Source organism: Lygodium microphyllum, chromosome 3 (genome assembly GCF_053477565.2).
Source record: "Lygodium microphyllum isolate KBCC chromosome 3, Lygodium_microphyllum_v1.1.10, whole genome shotgun sequence".
In the NCBI taxonomy this organism is placed as follows: domain Eukaryota; kingdom Viridiplantae; phylum Streptophyta; class Polypodiopsida; order Schizaeales; family Lygodiaceae; genus Lygodium; species Lygodium microphyllum.
In genome coordinates this window covers 121,099,362-121,123,551 of record NC_141137.1, presented here as the reverse complement: position 1 = coordinate 121,123,551, position 24,190 = coordinate 121,099,362, and the positions used below count along the sequence as shown (strand labels likewise).

Below are 24,190 nucleotides of genomic sequence, written 5' to 3'. Positions count from 1 at the left end.
TATAAGGGACACATCAAGCTCAGGCATGATGTCTGAAAATTAGAAAGCTGACCCAATACTCCACAGGTCAGTTGTTCAAATGTCAAAACACAAAATTCAAAAGTCACATGCCAAGTCCCTGATCTGCAATTTTTCTACACTGTGTGAATCATTGATCTGCAGTTTGTGAGACAGTTGTTGCCCATGAATCGCACAATTGCCTGCAGGTCTGCACTTCATTGTCACACTGTCTCTTTCTATATGTGCAGATTCATCTTTGTAGCCCCATGTGACTACAGGTCCGCATAACTACAGGTCCCCATTAGCAGGACTTGAGGCCTGTTTGTGTGGTTGTTTGCATTTTTATCCTGCACCTGCTTGTGCACAAGGCTGTTCATGGACTACGTGCATCCCAGGACTGCTCGCCCATCAATTTACAGGCCTAATTGCCTACGTACAATCTGCACCTTCTCTCTTTTTTTATATAAGAGCTGCACCCTCTCTCTCTCTCTCTCTCTCTCTCTCTCTCTCTCTCTCTCTGTTGATGCAGTCGTAACCCTATCTGTAGGTGCTGCTGCAGTTATGACCCTGTCTAAAAGTGCTGAAGCACTGGGCAGTCATAACCAGCAGTTGGTGACCTTGATGGAGTCGTAATGCAGTCTGTGGGTACTGATGCGTGCATGACTCTAATGGGGTCAAGAATTGATGCAGTCATTCTCTTTTCTCTCTCTGCAGATTTGTCACTGCAGGGCTGCAGTTCCACATCACAGCATGCTTGGCATTAAATCAACCCTTTAGGTCTTAATAGCAATTGTTTTCTCAATCTATGTTAGCCTGCTGTCATAGCAATCGCTGCACCTGTCCTCTCTCTCTCTCTCTCTCTCTCTCTCTCTCTCTCTCTCCATCAAGGTGACAGTGTTTAACACTACAGGGTCAGGAGATCAGCACCTAAACTTACATATGGGCAGCAGGAGTTGGAGTATGTGGATTCATATACATATTTGGAGGTTCTATTTACAGGTCCCACTTTCTCTATGAGGGAGGCAGCACATGCTAGACTGACACAAGGATATGCAATCCAGTCAAGTGAGGCCCGAGGAGCCACATCCACACCAATGGGATATCCCAAGTGTCATGTAATTTAGCCTTTAGAAACAATGGCTCCCTACCAACCCAAAACTTGCATGTCAATCTCTAAACAAGAAATCCGTTTAGATTTCTGAGCATTAATATGAAGCCCCAAAGCTAAACCAAACAAACTCCAAATAGCCATTGGCAGACTCATATTGGTCTGGTCAGCCTTAAGAAACAAAGGAATCATCTAACAAAGATTGACCCAAAAGTTGAGCACCACTAGGAAGAGTCGAATCAACAATCTCCCCTCTGTGGTAGGTGGCTGGCTGTCAAACAGCAATGTAGCATGACCCTGTATATCCTGTGTTGACTCTGCCCCTATATTGTGTGCAAGCCAAACTTTTTTTGCGGCTGTGCTGCAACCTATGCCATTGAGTTGCTTTGGTAACTTGGCCTTTAAGGTTCATCAAAAATCAAATATATTCTGGTCTATAGTTCTCACTTATTGAATCCGACTCTTTTGCTTTGAAGCACCAGTGTCATCTTCCTTGTACAACTTCTTGCCACTAAGTGCTTCTCATTACTCAGTTGGATCATGATCAAAATTATAGGGAAGAGAAGCTTTTTGCAAAATATAGAGACGGAGTTCGATCCTTTCTAAGCATAGAACACTACCAACACCTTCTACTGCTGTTTCTTCCCTCCTCTCCAACTTGACATCATACATGTCAGCAGATTTTATGGGTTTTGATCACACCTTCAGTGGCCCCAGCACTTCAGGCAGGTGTTATAGCTACTACTGGCAGAAGTAGCAAATTTTTCCATTTTTTCTCTAGAGTTTTCATCAACCATGTGTGGCACATGGTGATTCCATGGAACACATGCCAACACAGTTAATGCCATATTGTCGTCAGACTTTACAAGCAGACAATTGAACAAATTTGATTAGGAATGGTGCACATGAACAAGGGCATTGAGAGACCAGGGCATTCCAATTACTAAAAGGCTCCCATGCCCAGAAACAAGTTTCCAATAGCCATCAGCAGAGCCCATACTTGAAGTGAAAGCCCTTTGAGTAGAATATTCAGCCTTTGTAATTGCAGCTTTGGCCAGAGCAACTCCCTAGTCTTTCTTTTGATTAAGTGCAACAAAAAACTACTCTTCTCAACTTTCTCAAGGTAGGTTTTTCTTAATATCAAGGCATCAACAGTTATGCTGCTAATTATGGTTTACCCAAGAGTTTAAGAGTACATCTTATAATGTGCGAATTTTTTATGGGAATTTTTCTCACCTAATTGAATGCTAGAGCAAATGAACAGAAAATTAGGCGTTTCCAAGCTTTTCAAAAAACAAGCACTCCCTCAACATGTGTGACCAGACAACTGAAAACAGACGACAATGTACTAGTTTTCTCTTGAATGCTTATAATTTTACAGTCAGCTGCAGGAAATGAGCTCTACATTTGTTAGCACCAATACTCCATGCAATGTACAAGATCAAAGCAATCACCTGACATCCTGACTTCACAAATCCTGCGACTCCTTGCCCATCGCCAATAAAACAAAATGCCTAGGACAATCTTTGAGGCAAGAAAGGCAACAACACAAATTGTGATAATGACCACCAAGTTTGGTACCCCCTTATGAGCATCACTGTGAGGCGACTGTCCTGCAAATTTTTTAAAAATCGGCATGTTCCAATTTCCTGAGAAGTTCAAAGTGTTTCAAAGAAAAGGTGCCAGAAATCTATGATGTGACACACTACATACTACCTAACTGTGGAGAAGCCACAGGATTGGAACTGTTGCCAAGCACTTTGCGTCCCACCATGTGCAGTGGTAAAATATTTGGTTTCCTACAAGTTCTTCTGCAAAGCACCAGTAAATGTCAAGCATACACTTTGTATGTTATTATCAAAGCTCATTGAAACTCTAAGCTAATAATCTATACCGTGATGCAGCAATCACTCAGTAACTACAGCTCCAACAAACTTGAAATGAAACCTACCCGAGCCGACCATGATTCCTTTTACAGTTTTACATTCAAAAGTGTATGGAAGCACAGTAACATGTTGGGTAAAATGCCAAGCAGCATGTAGAGAACCAATATGCCATGCTCGACACCGCTACAACACGAGTTACTGGGTGAATTTCATCGTCCAACAATCCAATGTATGGCTTCGAAGAAGTAGCAATGTTCAGAATACCGTGCTAGTTGGAAAAGACAATCCATAACAGAGGGAAAATATGCATGCTTCTACTTTGCCTCTCAATGAGAACTGCTTGCAAAGTTACACAATTTCTCCTAATTCTATTTCTTTGTGGAAGCACGTCTACGTTAGTTCAGCAAGCAACGAGTCCCTAAGCCATTTTCACTACAAGCTTAGTGTGTGATTTTGTTATACTTGTCCTTGAGGTCAAAGAATCGATGTCTGGGAATGCAGTTGCTGTACCATTGATTTGAGCTTCGCAACCACGTCCTCCGAGATTGCCAGACCGAGACACAATTTAGGCCTCCTTGAAGATGGGCCTACATCACTTGTCTCTGAGAGAGAGAGAGAGAGAGAGAGGAGTTTCACTTCGTGTATGGAACTGATTGAGCTACCATCACTGTCAAAAGGCCCAATTGGCAAGTCGAGCATGAAAGGGAGTACCTACCATCATTCACGAAAAGGCAAAACCTAACACAAGCCGAAAGAGGGCCACTGTCGCTCTCCCTTCTGACACAGAGACACAGAGAGAAGGATGTATCGTGTACCGAAAGGCGAAGCGGATGGAGAGGGTTGCTCGTACGTGTTGACTTACTTTTTAGGTAGTAAAGCTCTTGGGCTTTCCCTATCCTCTTTGAGAGGCACACATCTGAGAGAGAGAGAGAGAGAGAGAGAGAGAGAGAGAGAGGTAGGGAGGGAGAGAGGGAGTGTGTCGCGCAGAGTCACAAGAGAGAGAGAGAGAGAGAGAGAGAGAGAGGATTGTGAATGTGTGACGTGTCACGCAGAGTCACAGACTCTCACAGCATATGCGTGTTTGCAGAAAGTATTTCTTATCAGCTTCGTGACAGAGAAGACCTTTTTTCATTCCCCCCGGAAATCCGCTAAGGACCACGTCGACATTAATATATCCACAACTTTTTTTGTTGTTTGATCTGTTATATTGCGTTTGGATATCATACATGTATTGATATTTACATTCTAAGTTCTAAGTTCAATCATTGATGACACCGACCATGCACAAATCATGATGTCCATTCTAGTTTAAACACCATGATGTCCATCCATTCTAGTTTATACACCATGGTGCCCCTATCGAAGATTTGTTTAGGCTTAGGACCTGTTCCCACGAGGCCCTAATTCGGAATCAGGTTGGGAACCCTTGGGCAAATCCACATGATCACACTTGTTTGCACCAAGCCTAGTGTGCTAAACGCCCCTAATTTCCAAGTCAATAAATATACTTGGACAAACTTAGATACGTAGTTCTTTTTTTCTTGTCCAATGAAGCTTTAGGGTGGAGGAGGCACTAAAAAACGGTCCCAATAACATTGCATTTTTCTATCTCGAGCATGGCCTAATAACATCACAAAGTGGCTCGTGCTAGTGACTACCAACTCTATCATAAGGCCTTCAAATTACATGGTGAAGACATGTCATGTTATTGGTTTTTTGTTGTGTGTTCTTGTAACACAATAAAAGCCCATTTCTCATTCTACTTCTACATCACTAACCTATCTTCATATTATAGGGTGGTTGGACTATCACTCTTAAGATCAATTTTCCCCTCTAACCAAATTTTTTCTTCATATTGTTCTTCTTTCCACTAAAAACCTAGCAATATAGCAAACTTTTAAAGCTTGGAGAGATGGAGCTTTAGAGCCAACTATACCCATGCACTCATGCATGAGCTTGATCATGCAATACACATATCTAATTTAACACTTAGCCTGATACCCAAAGCTCGACATATTGATGCTTTCTAGGAGGAGCTTGAAATGCATGCAATCTTGCTAGTAGCAGCCTTAAGAGACACAACCTAAGGAGATATAATCAAAACTAGAGCAGATGTGAGTGTTCTAAGTCATGTCAAGGTCTTGTAAGCTTGGGACATTTCTCCTATAGGAACTGAATGGGATGCAATGGCAGTGGAGAAGGAGAAGAGGAAGATGCGGGAGAGAAGAGCAGACACAATGTAGGTGCTGTCCAACTGAACTGATAGCCTTATTGCACTATCATATTATATATGAATAAAGAATGGGCGGTCACAGTGTACACAGGCAAGCCCAAAGGCCTTTTACCCCAACAACCTCCCACTAAAAGGCCAATGTGGCTGGGGAGTGAAAACAAAGAAAAGAAAAAAAAAGACAAGGTGAGGAATCATGACATCTCACCCAACGCCCAATCGAAAAGCGAGCTATGCAAGAAGTGTCGAGAACCTCTACAGAAGAAGAGTAAAGCATCCCGAGTCCATGATATCTAGGAGATAAGCGATCCCGCAGCTCCATACAATGGAGCAATCCAAGAATACTTCTCATGAAGCAAGCACAACTCATCAGTGCACCGCTATAAAGCATCAGAGTCTCGCATAGCATCACTGTGGCACATACAAGACAACGGAGAGCAGTCAAACTCTTCACAGTCAATCACTGAAAGAGAGCCAACATCCCGAACACTCATCCACAACGGGGTTTCAAGGCTACATGTGGCCTCAGCAAAGCGGAAGACTGACATATGGCTTGCTGTCCAGCCTACAAAACTACAAGAAAATAGCTCTCATTAGCCTGCAAGAGGTCTAGCAACTGATCACCAACATCCTAACCCTGACTGCTATGCATAGCTTTGTCATCTGGGCCAATAAGTGCCTCATTTTCACCATAAACAGCTTCCTGTAATGGCACTATAGCTGCTGTAAAATGAGTCATAAAGCGTACTAAACACTCATCAAGAGGCCTAAGAGGTGTCTACATCTTCTAGGTCATGGAGCATGGTTGCATTCAAGGATTTGTTGTCATAGAAATTGATTGCTAGAAATTGTCCCCTTTGGATTGTGTGTAGCCATATTAAAATATTGTGAGATTCTATGTAATTGGTAAACATGTCAATTGTCAATTGTTAAATACTAACTCATCAATCATCAATTATCAATTGATAACTTGTCGATTGTCAATCCATGTATCATCAATTGTCAACTTGTCAGTCAATAACTTTTCAACTAACAACTTGGTCATACAAACCTCAAGACATAACTCATCAACTTGTCAATTGTCAATTGCCGAACCATAACTTGACAATTGACAACTTATTGCTACTAATTAATCACCAATATGTTGATCTGCAATCGTTAACCCATCAATTGACAACTTTCCAATGCTCAAACACATCAAACCTAGCTTCTTAACTTAGAGACCTCATCAACTAATGACTTGCCAGCTACTTGAGCTCTAGAGCTCGTTAAGTACCAACCCAATAGGTTAAACTTGTTGATTATCAATTTGTCAATCATCGATTGGCAACTTGTTGATTGACAACTTTTCAAGCTTCCATGCTTAAAACTTGAACTTTGGACCTCTTATTGTTAGCCAACCAACCCATTGTCCTTCAATTATCTACTCAATTGACAACTTATCAATCACCAACTTGTCAATTGAGATCATCAATCACCAACTTGTCAACCTATCAATTGACAACTTTTCCACTCATAGTGGATAACTTAACGAGGCTCAAATTTGAACTTGTGAATCATCCAGATTCTAGTCTCCCAATCATCAATCCATCAAATCGCCACCAATATGTCAACTTGTCTTAGCAACTCATCAATTGACAATTCATTGATTATCAAATATCAAATTATCCAATCACAACTCGTAGATTGACAACTTCTCAACCCATTACTACTAGACTCAAGCTTTGTTGTCTCTCAATATCACAACTATTGGGAATAGAGGCATTTGTGCCTAGCTACCCATGTATTCATTATAATAACAATACTTGCACACATGTACACTATAGGTGGTAGGCACCCATCACTCTCACAACAGCCTACTTCTGAAGAGGTAGTTGGATGATGTAGGTTATTTTGTTCTTTTGGTGATTCCTCATAAAAGCTTACCTATGGGAATCTTGTCCTAGCATGAGGTGCCAAGTCTGGTACTCTTTATCCCTTAGTTGTATCTGGGTCTATCGACCATGTTTTGGTAGTGGCTGTAGTATCACATGTATCGTTATGGCATTGCTACCTTAGGCACATGTCATTAAAGGGAATGAAAATGCTTGTCCATTTGTAGTATCCTCCATACCTTGACCATAAGTGTTTTGATTCTTGTGATCATTGTCTTTATGGTGGCTGACAGGCTCGTAATTTGCATAAGAAGTCTTGCATTACCGCATGGGTGAGCCTTTGGCTCTTATTCATTTTGATGTTTGTGGACCTATGCCGGAAATTGGATATCTTGGCTACATTTCAGTGTTGGCTTGCTTTTGTTGAGAACCAATCTGGGTATAGGCTGAAATACCTATGATCTAACAATGGGGGTGAGTATGTATCTAAAGCCTTTTAGTAGTTTTGTGATGAGAGAGATATTAAGCATCAGTTGACTATCTCACACACCCTGCCTCAGAATGGTATGGCTAAGTGCATGAATAAGATAACTTAGGAGTGAGTTTGCAGTATGCTTAGCTAGACAAGCTTACCACAATGCTTTTGGACTAAGGCAATTACTATTGTCACACATTTAATTAATGGATCCCCATGCACTGCTCTTGACTATCAAGTTGTAGAAGAAATATAGTTTGAAAAGCCTCCATCATATGCTCATTTTCATACCTTTGGTTGTGAGACTTTCTACCATGTTCCTAAGGACAACTACAATAAGTTGGATCTTAAGTTTATGAAATGTGTCTTTCTTGGTTATGGGGATGTAGATGAGATAGGCTATTGCCCATGGGATCCACAGGCTTAGAAGGTCATCCATAGCCATGACGTTATTTTCCATGAGGAGAAAATGTATTGGCACCCTGAGTATGTCATTGAGGTATGCAATATGATATTTTAGGAGCCTCATGTTATTGTATAGCCAGTTAGACAACCTATAGTAGTTGATGCTCTAGTGGCCCAAGACCATGATGTTAGATAGGAGGTGCAAGTCCCACAGTCTATTTTGTATTGGTCTACTAGAGATAGACATCAGCCTGGTTGATTTGTGCCCTCTATGGATTATGTTATGATGACAGATGCTAGTGAGCCTCTTACCTATAATGAGGCCATGCACAGAGGTGATAGTCACTCTTGGGAGAGAGCCATGTAATCAGAGCATGCCTTATTTTAGAAAAAACATAAGTGGGATTTGGTTCCTTTTCCTAGTGAAAAATATGATTTGCCATGTAAGTGGGTATACAAGGTGAAGAGTGCTCCTAGATACCCGAAGCCACCCTATAAGGTCAGATTCATTACTCAAGGTTTTAAGTAGGAAAATGGTGTTGACTTTAATGAATTCTTTCTCTCCTATCACCAAGATGACTACCCTATGCTTGGTTTTGGCTTTAGTTGCATAGCTCAATTTGGATCTCTATCGGATGGATGTCAAGATAGCCTTCTTAAATGGGGACTTGTATGATGAGATTTATTTATAGTAGACTAAGGGCTTTGAGGAAAAACGTAGGTAACACCTAGTGTGCAAGTTGAGAAAGAGTCTTTGTGGTCTTAAGCAAGCACATAGGAAATGGTACCACAAGTTTGATGCTTTTATGCATTCCTAGGAATATACATATAGATATGGATCTGTGTTTATACACAAAGAAGGCTCGTAATGGTAGCCTTATGGTTTTGGTACTCTATGTTGATGATATGTTGATTGTTGGGAGCACTGATGATGAGCTAGAAGCCTTGAAAAATTGGCTTAAGAAGAGCTTTGAGATAAAGGACATGGGACAACCCTCACATATTCTTGGGATGCGCATCAGATGCGATCGCTCTAAGGGTCTCCTTTACTTGTCGGCAGAAGGAGTATATCTAGAGGGTTCTTAAGTGGTTTCATATGCAAGATGTGAAGCCCCTTTACCTTCTCATGTGAAGCCTAGTTAGGCCAATTATTCACATTTTGATAAGCAGAAGGCCAAGATAGCCAAGATCCCTTACGCATCTATAGTGGACAATTTAATGTATGCCATGATAGCCACTCATCCTAACATAGCATTTGTAGTGGGAGTTGTGGCACGCTATATGGCTACACTTGGCAAGCGACATCGGGATACCATGAAGGATATCATGAGGTACCTGAAGGGTACTACAAATATGTGTATATATTAATGGTGGCTAGGATATAGAAATTATGGTGTACACTGACTCTATATATGCAGGACATGCAAACAATATCAAATCCACCTATGGCTATGTCTTCACATTTGCTAGAGGTGTTGTTTCTTGGATGTCCACGGTGCAAAAATGCACAGCTCTGTCTAATTCAGAGGCAGAGTATATTGCATCCACAGAGGCTCGCAAAGAGGCTCTCTGGTTAGGCCATCTAGCCATAAACCTTGGTATTACTAATGTGGTCTCTACACTACACTCAAATTGTATGCTTGCCATTCAATTGACCAAGAATTTGGTCTTCCATGCAAAAGCAAAGCACATTGAGGTGTGCTATTACTTCATCAAGGGGGTGGTAAAGGACAAATCTATTGAGCTTGATTGACAAGAATCCAGCTCACTAAAAGTCTCTCGATGGAGCATTTTGTCTTCCTTAGGAAGCTGATGAGCATTGAATAAGATGATGTAGTTTCTCATCCTATTGTACTTTTTGTACATTTGTACTTTGTCACATTTTTTTTCTTGTTCTCTCCTTAACTAGGGGCACATTCACCTTTAAGTGGGAGGTTGTTGGGAGGTAAAGGCACACGTGCCTAATCTCCCATATATTTATTACACTAACAGTATATACACACCTGTACACTACAAGTGGTAGGTACCCATCATTGTTACTTTATTCTTTATTCTTTCAATGACATTTGAATAAGGGAAGGTTGATCACACATTGTGACTATTGGAGTTTCCACATACGATGTCTCTCTCTCTTGCTCTCTTGCTCCATCTACCATAGCTCTTGCTTTGCTCTTACTTTTGCTTGTTTGCTTCCACTCGGGCTCTACCTTTCAATCGTCAACCTCTCAATCCATTACCCATCAATCGATAACTTATCAATTGCCAATTTGTCTATTGTCTACCCATTGAGTTTCAACTTTTCAATCATGAAATACTAACTAGTTAGCCTCTCAAGTTAATCATCAACTCATAAACTCATCAATTGTCAACTCGTCAATCATTAACACATCCATTAACAACTTCTCAACTCATCAATTGTCAACCTGTCAATCATCAACTCATTGATTATCAATTTATCGATTGGCAACTTGTCAATTGGCAACTTAATGATCCTCAATTATCAACTTGCCAATCAATCACTTACTTGCTCGTTGACAACTTACCAAATCCTCAACCGTCTATCCTCAAAGCTTGAACTTGTCAAACCAAACTCATTGATCCTAACTGGACAAATCCAACTCATCGATCACAACTCGTCGATCCAAACTAATCAAACCCATCGACTTTGCAATTGTTAGTCATTAACCTCTCAACCTATCAACATGTCAATCCTAAAAGCTTGAATGTGTCAACAATCAAACCAATTGTCAACTTGCTAGCATAAGTAAAACTTGTCAATTGGATATCCTATCAATAAGAAAACTCTTCAATCAATCACTCATTAGGGAAACCATGTTGGGCAATTCGATAACTTGTCAATGCAAACATGTCAATCCATAACTCATCACTTGAGGGAGAAACCTATCAAATCATCAACCTTGAACTCATCAACCATGAGGGAAACCTTGTCAACTAAGGGATGCATATTAACTCATCAACCAAAACATAAACACTTGGTCAACTTATCAATCGAAAATTGACACTTGTCAACCCATTGATGATGAACACACACAAATTTATTAAAAGATAAACTTCTCAATTAGCTAGCTTGGCAACAAGGAGAATCTTAAACTTTCAACTTGAGAACTCATCAACACATTATTGTCAACTTATCACACAGTACTTGATAAATTGTGAAATACCAACTTGCCAAACCATCAGTTTTAGAAGCCCACTCCACTTTGTCACCTCATATAAGTCAAACCATTGACACATAAGCTTGTCAAGTGTTGACACATATCAAAACATATTCTCATCTAACCATCACACTAACGACCGGTAGAGGTGAACTTGTCAATGAAAAACACATTAGCCAATCAACCAAGAGATAAAAAGTTTTCAACTTATCAAAACTTGTTAATTTATTGGATCTTTACATTTTCCACTTTTCAATACATAGTTGGGAAGACTCACTTGGGTTTGAAATTTGCATTGTTGACCTTGCTTCTAACATATTGCAAAAAGTGATGAGAATATCTTGTCAAAAAGCGTGGTGTGTGCAAGTTAAAAAAGAATTGTGAAGATGATTACTTCCTTAAAAATCACAAAATGTTTTCAAAAAGAAAGCATATAGCTTGTTTGAGCATAAGCACACCATCAAGAAAACTAAAATTGCAACATCCACATTCCTTGGAAATGTGTGAAAGCCTACTTAAGCACGAGGCATGATTAGGAACAAATTGTTGATTAAAGCAAATGAAACCCTACAATCAAATGATTGATACTCATATATACAATGATAATGAAGAAGTATCAATGAAACTAAACACACAATCTACTCAAACTAAACAATGAGTTGACTCACTATAATTACACGCATTGTAGCTCAAATAGACAAATCAGTTGAATGGCAACAATGCTCCCAAAGAACTCTTCTAGAATATATATCCCTTTTTTATTATTTATTATATAAGTTGTATGTAGATCTAACTCAATTGTAAGAAGAGAGAGGTAAAGTTACTCCTAACTTTCAAGTATCTAAGAGTTATCATCAGACAAGCTAGACACCCTAATTTAAAGGAGCCATAACTGTTGATACATAACTCTAATTAGTATGATCAAGTATTCTAAGTTATCTACTACAAGACATAAATAATTTAAATAAATAATAATATAAGATTTGGGCATTGTCCAAAAAAGTTATTGTGGTTCAAGTACACCTAAATTTCTTATTATAGAATGTGAGGATTGCTAATTGAAGTTGACTTTTGATACTTCAACATATAGTACAAAGTGTATTGATAGATATCGGTAGAGAAGATTTACAAGACCAAGCATATTGATAGTATCAATAGAGAAGATTTACACAACTAAGCATATTGATATGTACTTAATCTTAGAGTGAATTCTTACAAGATTTTGATCCATCATCTTAGATATCTAAGTGAGCACCAAATAAATAATAACACAAGAGTTTGAGAGCATGAATGATTATTAGTAGCTCAAAATCATGTGTAGCATAATTCTTCTCATACAATTTTAGTTTTTGAGAAGACCTTGCAAAAGCACTCAGCCCAATGCTACAATGCTAACATTTTTTAGACTACTTCAAATTCTTGGGAGAAGTTAGTAAGCTTTAGCAAAGATATGCTTTAGTATTAGAGTTGTAGTGAGACATGCCTTTGGCTTATCAAAGGTCTCTTGCTCCTTAGGAGTCCACACTATCTTGGTATGTTTCTTAATAAGAAGCTCAATCAAGGGGATGGTGATGATACTATAATCCTTGATATAGATGTGATACCATCCAATGAGTTCTAAGAATCCCCTAATTTCTTAGACACTTTGCAAAGGTAGCTAGTCATGAACATCCTATATTTTAGTTGGGTAAACCAAGATGCCTTCAACTAAGATAATGATGCCTATATACTCGGTCTAAACAATGCACATTTACTCCTTTTTGCATAGATCTTTTTCATCCTTAAGGTCTCAAGGATGATTCAAAGGTGGTCTAGATGATCTTTTGAAACTCTTTGGAATAAGCCAGAATGTCATCAAAGAACATAATAGCAAATTAATCAAGGTAAGGCATGAGAATGTCCTGAATTAGCCTAGCAAAAGTAGCTAGGGTATTAATCAAACCAAAGGACATTATTGTAAATTCGAAATGGTTGTACCTTCTAGTACTAAATGTAATTTTTGGGACATTCGTATTTTGTTCAAATTTGGTAGTATCCTAATCTTAAGTCACTTTTTTATAATCTTTTACCTCCTTGTAATCTATCAGCAACTCATCAATTCATGGGATGGGATATTTATTCTTGATATTTACCTAGTTCAACCTATGATAGTCAATGCAAAGCCTTAAAGCCCCATCTTTATTCTTCCAAAAGAGTATGAGGGTACCCCAAGGTGTGTTATTGGGTCAGATCAATTATGCTCCAATAGTTGCTTTAGTTGTTTTTTAAATTTAATGGCTTTGGGAATGGACATCTTGTAGGGTCTTTTTAATAGGCTTGGCTCCCAAGGCTAATTTAATCTCATGGTCTACTTCATAACTAGGGGTATCTCATGGAGGTCTACTGGAAAAGCATTAGTATATTTGCTAATCCATTTTTTATTACTTGAGTTGAAAAAACTTTCTTTCCATTTGCTATTTCAATTGTAATTTCTTTATGCACTTATGACAGATACAGGAGTGAGTGGCACCACAATAAATGAGGATTTGAAAGGATTTACCTTGATGATTTGCAGAAACCTGTAAGATGGAGTATTGTTATCCAACCTTTTAATTGTTTATGGTTATATGGATGGTGCCTCTCTATTTCTTTATATATGGTAGGGTATTCTTCTTCTTCCCCAACCAAGGAGTAAGCATGACCACTTGCACCCTATCTTGCTCATTGTCCTTGGCCATAGTTGTTGAAGTTGCCTCTTTTTGGAGGTTTACAAGGAGCATTTGCATTGGCATTGTTTGCCTTGGTGGGCATTAGGCTCAAAAATGACTAGGCGAATCAACACCAAGATTTGGCTCCTTGATTGGCATTGACATAAAGGGTGTTAGGGTTGTTATTATTGGGTGGGTAGTTAGAGGTTTGGCAAGATTAAGATGACCCCAATTTTGTTGGCTTATTTGGAGATTGACCCTAGCTCTATTTGAATAGGGGAATTGATTTTGAAAGTGCAGGTTTCCCCAAAAGTCATGTTTGAGGAGTGAATCTACTAAGGGCTAAGCTCACAATAGGGTATCCTTAATGTCAGAGTATTTCATTGCTTTTAGCTATCCATTTAGAGCAGTGGATTTAGGCCTTGGCAAAATCAAGCTATTTACTACATCATTGTTATCTTCGGGGCATATTTTAAGAGGGTAACAAAGGATAAGTAGCACCCTTCCATCATCAACCCTTGCTATCTCAAACTAGAGAACTTATCCATCTTTTGAATTTGGTAAGATGGGGATAGGTATCTTCCTTGGACTAACTCCTTAACTTGTTCTTCTGAGGTTTGGGAGGTCTCGATGATGGCCTTGCCATGATGCCATTATTTCCACCAAAGATGAGCTTACTTTGGAAGATGGAGTCATGCAATCATACTTGATTGGATATGCACATCTCAATTGTTATGAAATTATATTAATCATGAATGTATGCATGTGATACTGGTCACATTATGCCCAGTAGATAAATAAAAGGATACTAATGTGCTTTGTGTTGTGGTGAGCAAATTATGAGATAGAGTTATGTGGAATTATTATTTTGAGATGCACATTTTAATGCATGGACTTTATAGCATTGAAATATTATTAAAAATCATATATTACACAACATAGAGATGTTTTGCATATGCTTATAAGCACATGGACTTTGCATGCACACATGTGTAATAAACAGTTGTCAATAAGAACTTAATTTCCATTTAATGCTATTATTTATATTGCAAAAATTAATAATCGCTAACCTAACATCGGTTTTCATCCAAAGAGCATAAGAAAATTTATCTCTCTAATACCACATGAAATGTATCTGACCTAAAGTCATAGAAATGGTAGTTCAGTAATCATCTAGGGGCTTGATCCGATCTATCACCATTCGTGCTACACTCATGAGCATGCAAACTTACGTAACTAGGTGTTTCCTAGAACTATCTCACAAATGAAGTAGCTACTCTCATCCCATGAGGATGGACATGCAGGTTCCTAATGACACATCTACAATCTCTAGTGGCATGCTACCATTGAGCTAAACTTTTGGGAGAAGTCACTTTGCTAGAGACCGTATATGTATCCAGCCTTATCCCATGAGGATGAATCAAGTGGCTTCTTTAAAAGTTTAGGAATCTGCATGAGCCATCAAAGACTTAAGGTGACAAGCACTACACTTTATAAAAAATTCACATACTAGCTACCCACACACTCATATGCAAAAAGTCTAGTCGAATGGCATGATTTGACAAGCACATCAAATAGAGAGATTTCAAGAAGGGTGACTTAGTATTGCTCTACTCCATCAAATGACAAGAGCAAAAAATGAAGCTCAAAGGTCTTGACCCTTTTCACATACACCAAATTAGTAAAACAAGCAATGTGGACCTTGAAAGTGAGGGGATCAATTGCTTCAATGGGAGTTGAACTAATAAATATTACCTATTCACAAGTCCATTACATGAACCTCCCGTGCCACTGCTAGCAATTGCTATTTGTAGAGTATACCTCAATCAAATCCCAATGATCAAGAACTAGTTCAACTTGCTTATCAAAGGGTCAAACTCATCACCAAAAGAGATCATAACCCCAATGCTCTCATTGGTTGACAAGGGAACTAATTGCAACATACTAACTTATGACACCTAGGTGCAAAATTGAACAACCTCAATTGGTGCTAACTACATCCAAAATTAATCCATGTGGGGGAAAACCATATGCCTTACTAGGAAAGTGCAAAGCCATGTTGAGTATCAACATTGAAAGCCTTCCCACAATCTTTTACATGTTATTAAGTGTTGAGGGAGTTGGGAAAGAGAGCCTGTTAGGAATAACTTTTAAATGGTAAACCAAGTAGAACATTGACTATGTTGACATACACATGCACTTAGCTCTTATGAAGATTATCATGGCTTTTAGTAAGGAAATCTTTCTTCCACTAAGCAAGACATGACACTGATGACTTTATCAACCCCAATAAAGATTCTACTTAGGGGTTAAAGCCTTGCTCAAGGACATATTGAAAGCACAAAAAGACAAACAAAAATCAATTAGCAAAATACCTAAAACTCAAGATACCTAGAAGAAGTGGGTCCCTAAGACAAAATGTGATAGTAGTTGGGACACTCCTCTTATAACTTGAGACCAATGCATTGCTACTATTGCAAAAGAATGAACATTGAACTAAGATGGGTCTAGAAGACCTTATTGCATGCTCATGATTACTAAACCAAAAATTGATGGCTCTAACTACTTAAGCTTTAATGACCATCAAAATGCATCTTCGACAATGACTCTATGTCTCTATCCCATCAACAACCAACCTAACTAAAGAACCTGCTCAACTTATGATTGTTCATAGAAAGAAAGAACTTTTAGTGCCCAATAAAGGCCTTAATGCAAGCCACTGCTACCTTGAGTCCTAAAAAGGCACTTGTGGTCCAACCACAAGTGTTACCCACAAAGGAGATAATGAAACAACAACCTCTAATTGTTGCTAAAGCTCTAACTATGTAGGAAAAGGCACAACTATAGCCACTAGCTATTATCTCAACATCCTCTAGCAACTCCAAGAACTAAGAGCAAAAGAAGAACCGATGACCACAACAAGTTTCCCTTTCTCTTCTCAATCCTCAACGATTGCTCTATTCAAGAGCCAAAAGTCACCAAAGCTACAACATATGCCAATTGACCCATTGGCAACTACTAACAAGAACCCACACCTAGAACTAAAGAAGACCACAACCACCAATGAAAGAACAAATCAATCCACAATCAACATCTCCAAATGTATCAAGTAATCAAAACCATTAGGCATGTAGTACTAAACATGAACCACCTCCCAAGTCTACGCTTATCATATAAGAGATCTTCAATTTTGAAACTAGTCACTAATGTGGTTGCAACAAATACAGGTGTAGCTATCATCATGTGCATTAAATAGTTGGATAATCCTTTCACCTTATTTCCTCCTAGCTATATTGGAATGGACTTATGCCTTCTAGATAGCACGACGGGTGTAGTAAAACCCTTCCATGTTCCTAGAAGGGAGTAGGAATGTGTATTTACCAAGCCAACCATCATACCACACATGAGTATGTAGACAATTGGGAGGTCTATCGAAATTAAAATCTCCCTTTTTACAAAAGTGGTTCACTCGGTGAGCATGATGGGAAAGAATTGGCTACCAGATTATGATAAATGCTGCTAAATAGCAATGAGCCATCAAGGCAAATGAATATGGCCATATTCCGTAATAGAATCATCGAAGATAACATTATGCACTAGCATTCATTAGATAGGATGTTGAGTGAGGAAGAACTTCATGTGACCAGTAGATTAAACTCAAGTGACTTTCTCATAGATGCCATGTGACTAACATCACTCATATTGGCATACAACCATATGACATAGATCAGCACACATCACTTGAATATAATCCTCACTTCTTCGAGTGGTCGCTAAAAAAGTTATCCATAAATAAAACCATATCCTCTTGTAGGTAAATAAAATTTTTGTTTATTTTCTTTAAATTTTTAGTTATTTTTCTTTACCACCTAATTGTTTTAAAATCATGCATCAATGGAACATCACACTAGGTCAACAATGCATTCACCCCTTGCGAAGCTAGGAATCATTGCACCTTTTATTGGTAGGGGAGGGGGTTAGATAACATTTACCAATTTTTTGCCAAGATTAAGAGAAAATCTAAATTTACAAATTTTTTTATTACAAGAGAAGATCCAAGAATATTAGGAAGCACCACAACTCGAGTTACATGCAAATTCAGAACCTTGGCAATGTTGCAATTGGAGATCCAAGAGTGAAAGAGCTATTGAAGCAATGTACTTTAAAGAAATATGTGGGAAGATTTGAAGGGGCAATGGATCATCCTAAGTGCATAGAATATGTGGAGAAGACTCTAAGACCAAAGGAGGACATATGAAAGATGGAAGCCATTCTTGACCCTTAGGTGCAAATGTAGACCTAGATGGTCCATACTCTATTCTTTAGCACCAAGCACAATTCGAAAATGAACAAAATTCACATGGGAGTGCTAAAGGACCTATTAATGGGAAATATCATAAAACAAGACTTCAATTCCTACACATATTAGACAATACATGTGGTCACTAAAGCTCTAAGCTCAGTGGCATGAGTGGAGGAGTTAGATGGCATTCTAGGTGCATGCAAAAGGATATCAAAAAATAAAGCAATGAGAAAAACTTCCATTATGGGATTTGGAGAAATCTTAATGATGATCTTCGAGGAGGCCATAAAAGACCCCAAGGTAGTCAAGGAACTTATATTGGAGATAGAGGAATGAGCAATAGCACATTTAGTAAAGGGGGTATCTTTTAGAGTTTGAGAACAATCACTCTAAGAGGGAGAGTCCTTGAACCTTGCACCTCTTGATGTCGAAGACCTATAACTATAGAGGGAAGTGAATGAGATGCATGAGAAGTAAGAAGAAATCCAAAAGAGACTTGCTATACATCATGAATCTACTAAGAAGACATCCAATGGCTCAACAAAATAGAGCCAACCTACAAAATGTGACTTGGATCAACCCATAGGAGCCAAAAAATGATTAGTTCAAATGCAAAGAGAAGAGAAGTTGAAGAAAAAAGATAAGAGATTTGAAGATGCCCAAAGTCTAAATTAGAAGCTATCCAAAAGGGGAAATCCCCAAAGAAACCATCCACAGGGAACTCCACCTACCACAAAATTGGGGATGGGCCACTGGGGTAAGGAAAGTCTAAGACTTACACTAAGGATGGATAGAAGAAAGATGTCACCAATCAAAAGACAAACACTCACTAAGTTGACCAAAATTGATGGAAACTTGGCTATTGAGAGAGCATGGGTGATAGAAAAACTAATGTAGATTCAATTAAAAAAATTTACCTAGATCCCCACCAAAATTACTAATCCACATGAAAGTGAATTAGTGGAGGAGCTCAAAAGGAAGCTCTAGACTACTAGAGAAGCCATTACAACCAAGATATGAGTAAGAATTGTCACTATTGCCACCATCAATGGGTGTTGAGGAGTCGGAAGCACAAGAAGCATCAAAACCAAATCATGGACAAGACATGGCGGCAACAAGTAAATAAGAAGAAGCCACTTTAGTGGACTTAGGGATTGCCCCAAGGCAAAAGAGAAGGGAGAGAATTGAAGATATCATGAGGAAATTTTTGGCATCACCATAATAGATTATTGAGATACCTCTCCACTACACCACAGTTTCTACAGCTACAAATTGTAAAAGAGAGATCTTGACCTTGGGAACATGGGACTCTCAAACAAAGCTGATGACTTTCACTTTTAACCTTCCTAAAAAACTTCAAGCAGTACTACCATTAGGCTAAAAATAGGTACCATGCTAGGAAGGAAGTGGCTAGATCAACTTGTGCAAGACCCAAAGTCACTACTCCATGAACCAAAAGGCTATTGGGATGGCAAGGTATTTGTAGTGTCAAAGGAAACGTATGGAACACAACCCCTTGCCCCATATACCATTCAAGGTTCTCAAGGGCAAGATGATCTAAGAAATTGGTGGACATGTTGCCTTTAATACCAATTCATAGCACTACACAAATAACTTCAAGTATGGGACATACCTATGAAGCCACACCTTGCTTAGCATTGAACCAACTCCTAATTGCATACAATTAGTACCACCCCCCATAGGATCACAAATGCTTCCTTACATGTACCTACCATGTTGCCTTGAAGCACCACAACCTTTTGTGTTTCCTTCACCATTCCACTAAGGTTCCAAGCATTCTACCAAGTGCCATGCAACTAGCACTCATTAGGGGGTGGGGAGGTAATATTAAGTTGTTCCAAGATCAACAATTTTTAAAATTGCTAGAAAAAAAAAAGAGCAAAGTTGCATATGAAGTCTAGGTGTGACCAACAACACTCTAGAAGTAAAGGCACTACAACTTTGGGGTATCTTAAAAGTTGACATTGCTATTGTGTGGTGATACAAGTATTTCAAATATATGCTCATGGGAAGCTTACTCATCATCCTAACATGTTTTTCTAGGATCAAAACTAATCCACTAAAATAATCTAAGATTAATTTCTATTAAATTAATGAGAACTTTGGGTAGATCTAAATACATGCAAGGATTTATCTTGAGTACCACAAGGTATCCAAGCCTAAAAATATAAAAAATCAATGTTTTTTTCAAAAAAGAGCATTTTTGACTATCCTAAGAATATTTTCATAATTCTACCCACATTGCCTTTTTTCAACTAGGTCTATTCACTTCAATTTGAGTACTTAGACAACCATGTTAAAAGTCTGTACATGAAAGTTATGGTGGAAGCAAGTTGTAGCCAAGCTCATTATAGGATTGTTGTCTTAAAGACTATTACATGGACTTCTTAGATGTATGTTGACCTAATGATCAAGGAAAGGTTTTGTGATGTTTTAGAGATTTGATGTTGCTCTTATAAAGGGTACCCTATCTTGGATTTATGAGGGTTGCTTTGTCTTGAATGAGTTTTGTGTTTATACAGATTTTGTTCCTTGCAAAAGGGTCTATGTCTTGAATTTGGATCATGTATACAACATTTGGATTGTTGCATACAAGGTATTTCTAAGCTATCATCTCAATAAAATTATATTGAGCTATAGTCTCAAACTTGTTTGAATTGGATTCATGTATGCTATATAAGATTTGAATCAAAGACTCTCCTATAGCTAGGTTTCCAATATTTCTCGTGTCTCTATTGTAGAATATATTCTTTCTTTTAGATATTTGTTATCTCTCTTCTCTGTGACTCTTCTTAATCAATCCCTATGATTAAGGCCTTTCACTTAGCCCCCCTCTTGACACTGCTAAATATAGTAATGGAAAAATCAAAGGTCGAAATGTGACACAATGGCACCCAAAGGCACATTGACTGTATACAAGCAATGAGGACAAAGGTGAGGAATGAAATAGCACTACAAATAGAAAAAGTTTAAGATAGTGTGAATGTGCCAAGCACTCTAGGAAAAATTAGGGAATTACATTCAATTCCTAGGAAACCTACAAATTTATTATGAAACCATTCTCAAGCACCAGGATTGCTTGTGTGTAATTTGTGATTCAAAACTTGTGTGTTCATAAAAATGTATGGGGTATGTGTAAGTCAATGATAAGTGGGTTAATAATCCCATGATTGTATAAGTGTCTAACTATGGAAGCGTGATAGATATCGACAACGATCATGTGTAAAAGATCTAATTCATATCTAAGGTGGAAGAAAACACTCTAGTGTGTGCAAAATAATCGTGTCTATCTATTCTCCACAATCACCTATCTCTATGCACTTCTTGAGCAATCCACTTGAGAGGGAAGAGCTTGGAGACATTGCATGCAAAGAAGAAGCCTTTCTATATTGATCCCATCTTAGTTTTTATTTGCTTGATTCTATTTCTTTCTCATTGTTTATGGAGAGAGAGAGAGAGAGAGAGAGAGAGAGAGAAGAATAGAGAAGGATAGTGATAAAGAAAAAGCAAGTTTGCATCAACTTGGAGGGATGAGCATTGGAGTACATCTTCTTGCATGTGAGTTCATGGGAAATGAGGTGCATGAGGCTGGAGTGAGGAGCACTTATTGAAATTAGTGGGAGATTTAAAGCTCATCAATGGACTTCTAGACTACACTTAGTGAGTTCCATAGGGAGCCTCCATCACTTTCTTTTTGTGGATTTTGATATTAGTCGAGCCCTATCGTAGATGAGAATCCGTGGTTATGCTTGGATTGTGAAACACCATAGGTGAGGATACTTGCGGGGTGAAAGACATTAGATTATCAATAATTTGAGAGTGTGTGAACCAATATGCATTGATTCACATACTGTGGATTGAGGCATACATCAAACTAGTTAACCCTCTCTTAACACTTAGCCATAAGCAAACACTATATCTCAAGTAAGCTTTGATAAATAGATAAAACATATTGATTCAAGTGTTAGCTCTTGATCTTAAGAGAACCTTACAATACTTAAGAAATAACATAACCAAATTATCCAAAGACTAATTAGCAAAAAAAACTAAGAATCTAGAAAAGTTTGACTTATTAAATAGACTAGCATTGAGGCCCAAGAATAGGTATGCCTTGAAAACCTAAATAATTAAAGTATTATTTGAAATGTAGACTAACATAACATAGATATTCAAAGGAACATTAACACCTTATACTTATTCTTGTTATTCTAAAAAGTGTCTCTATAAATTAGACCCCAATGTTTATTCAAACTACTTAGACCATTCAACAAGATGTGTTGTTGAAAGTAATGCTAGATTAGAGATTCTTTGTTGTTATGTGCTCTTTATCTATTTGAACCTTGAATTAATGATTACATCTAGTAAAAAGCTTAAATGTGATCCCCATTGAGTTAGTGTTATGAAGTGGCTTTAAAGCATTCTTATGGAAGAATTGGTTGAAATTATATTTGAAGGACTGCTTTCCAAGCTTATATCACAATTTGGTTGCCTTGTTCTTGGTGATCAAAAGCTCATTAATTAAATTCTATGAAGAATTATTTATGGCATTATGCCTCCTCAATATCTTTGTTGGGACATCAATAATTGGAGAGGGACTCTCACCAAGAGCTATGAGTAACTATCGAGAACAATGATTGACACTTCACGCATAGGTATCCATGGAGGAAGGTTCACTTCAATGGTTGCATGGGAAATGAATGGGGCTTTCATTGTGGTGGTAATCCCCATTACTAGTTCTAAGATGGAGAAGAAATCTTTGTAAGTTTGATGTTGTGGACATCAAAATTCTTGATTCTCGATGAGGGTAGAGTGGAACCCAAAAAGGGTTGGATATTTTCTATTGAAGAAGCAAGTCATACAAATGGTTTTGCAATAAGAGAACAATGTTGAAAGGATTGTTTGCCTTGTCTTTGTATGTATACTAAAAGAATATTTCAAGGAACTCAATACAAAAGGTTAACAATGATAGGATGCTACTTGTATATGCTCACACATTGGCCAAAAGGATCCATGAGATTTACTATATAACCACATTGATTTATGGCTACATCTCATACCACACTTAAATCTCAAAAGTTTTGATATTTCAATTTATGGAGAACTCCCTTTAAGACATATTCATCTTATATCTTATAAGATGTTGTGATATTGTGTTTTCATTTTTGTATGAAAATCCAATAAGATTCTTCTAGTTAGAAATCATGTGTTCTCTTGTGGTGTACTCTTGTCTTTCTTATTCCCTTACTCTCTTGTGAATTCCCAATTTGTGGTTAATTTTTTATTAAGTGCGTCGAATATGCATAATGTTGGTATCAAAGCATTGATAGGCTGTCATGAAGAGGATAGGAGAGGGAGACTAGGAAAGGAGAGAGAAAGACAGAAAGAGAGAGAAAGAAGCCATGAAAGTTGGGAGAGAGAGATGAAGATGAAAGGAGACTTGTATTATAATCTGATCCCAAAAATCAAGTCTCTAACATCTTATATACCAGCCAGTATAGCTAGTATTTCCCTATTATTAAATCCCCCTCTCTTACATTCCATCCCCAACCGAAGGTTTTTGCCCTCAAAAACAATTTGGGCACTTATGATAACTGGGCAGGAGCATATCAGAGTACTACTCTGCTGCATTATTACAGGGGTATACAAATGAATGAAGAGGTATTATTGTGTATGATAGGTCACTGGGGTATGTACGATACATGGGCGGCCTTATTGGGAAATTATAAAAATGAATTTTGACCCGAATATCTTGAGTAAATGCGAGCTACAGACAGTGGACAGCAAACTGTTTACTACAGGGCCATGCTGTAGTAAATCTGTCATAACTTTCTGTAGGAGACTCCGATCGGGGTGTTCCATATATCAAAACGTAGCTCTCGGGTAGTACTTTCAGCCCATGTATGATGTCCATAGTATAGAATAAAATCTGCTTTTAAACAGAGAGCTGTCTGCAAACAATCTAAGAGAAAACAGGGCCATAGTTAGCTAGATTTCAGCTAAATTTGCTTCTAATAGGTATGGAAAC

The 24,190-nt window shown here is 38.1% G+C and overlaps 1 protein-coding gene across 4 annotated transcripts in view; it reads right to left on the bottom strand.

The window, feature by feature from the left end:
• Positions 1 to 4,077, bottom strand: part of LOC148038831 (Protein kinase superfamily protein) — a 40,831-nt gene extending 36,754 nt beyond the window's left edge. Inside the window, exons 1-4 of one of the 4 annotated variants that reach the window (XM_087674717.1) lie at positions 3,710 to 4,071; positions 3,505 to 3,596; positions 2,825 to 2,919; positions 2,563 to 2,721 (exon numbers count right to left, since the gene is read on the bottom strand). In XM_087674717.1, coding sequence (XP_087530843.1) covers positions 2,563 to 2,721; positions 2,825 to 2,882 — 217 coding nt within the window. In that variant the 5' untranslated portion in view covers positions 2,883 to 2,919; positions 3,505 to 3,596; positions 3,710 to 4,071. Of the gene's footprint in view, positions 1 to 2,562; positions 2,722 to 2,824; positions 2,920 to 3,456 lie in introns of all 4 variants that reach the window. The other 3 variants (XM_087674719.1, XM_087674718.1, XM_087674716.1) reach the window with 3 other exon arrangements.
• Between the last annotated feature and the right edge of the window lie 20,113 nt (positions 4,078 to 24,190).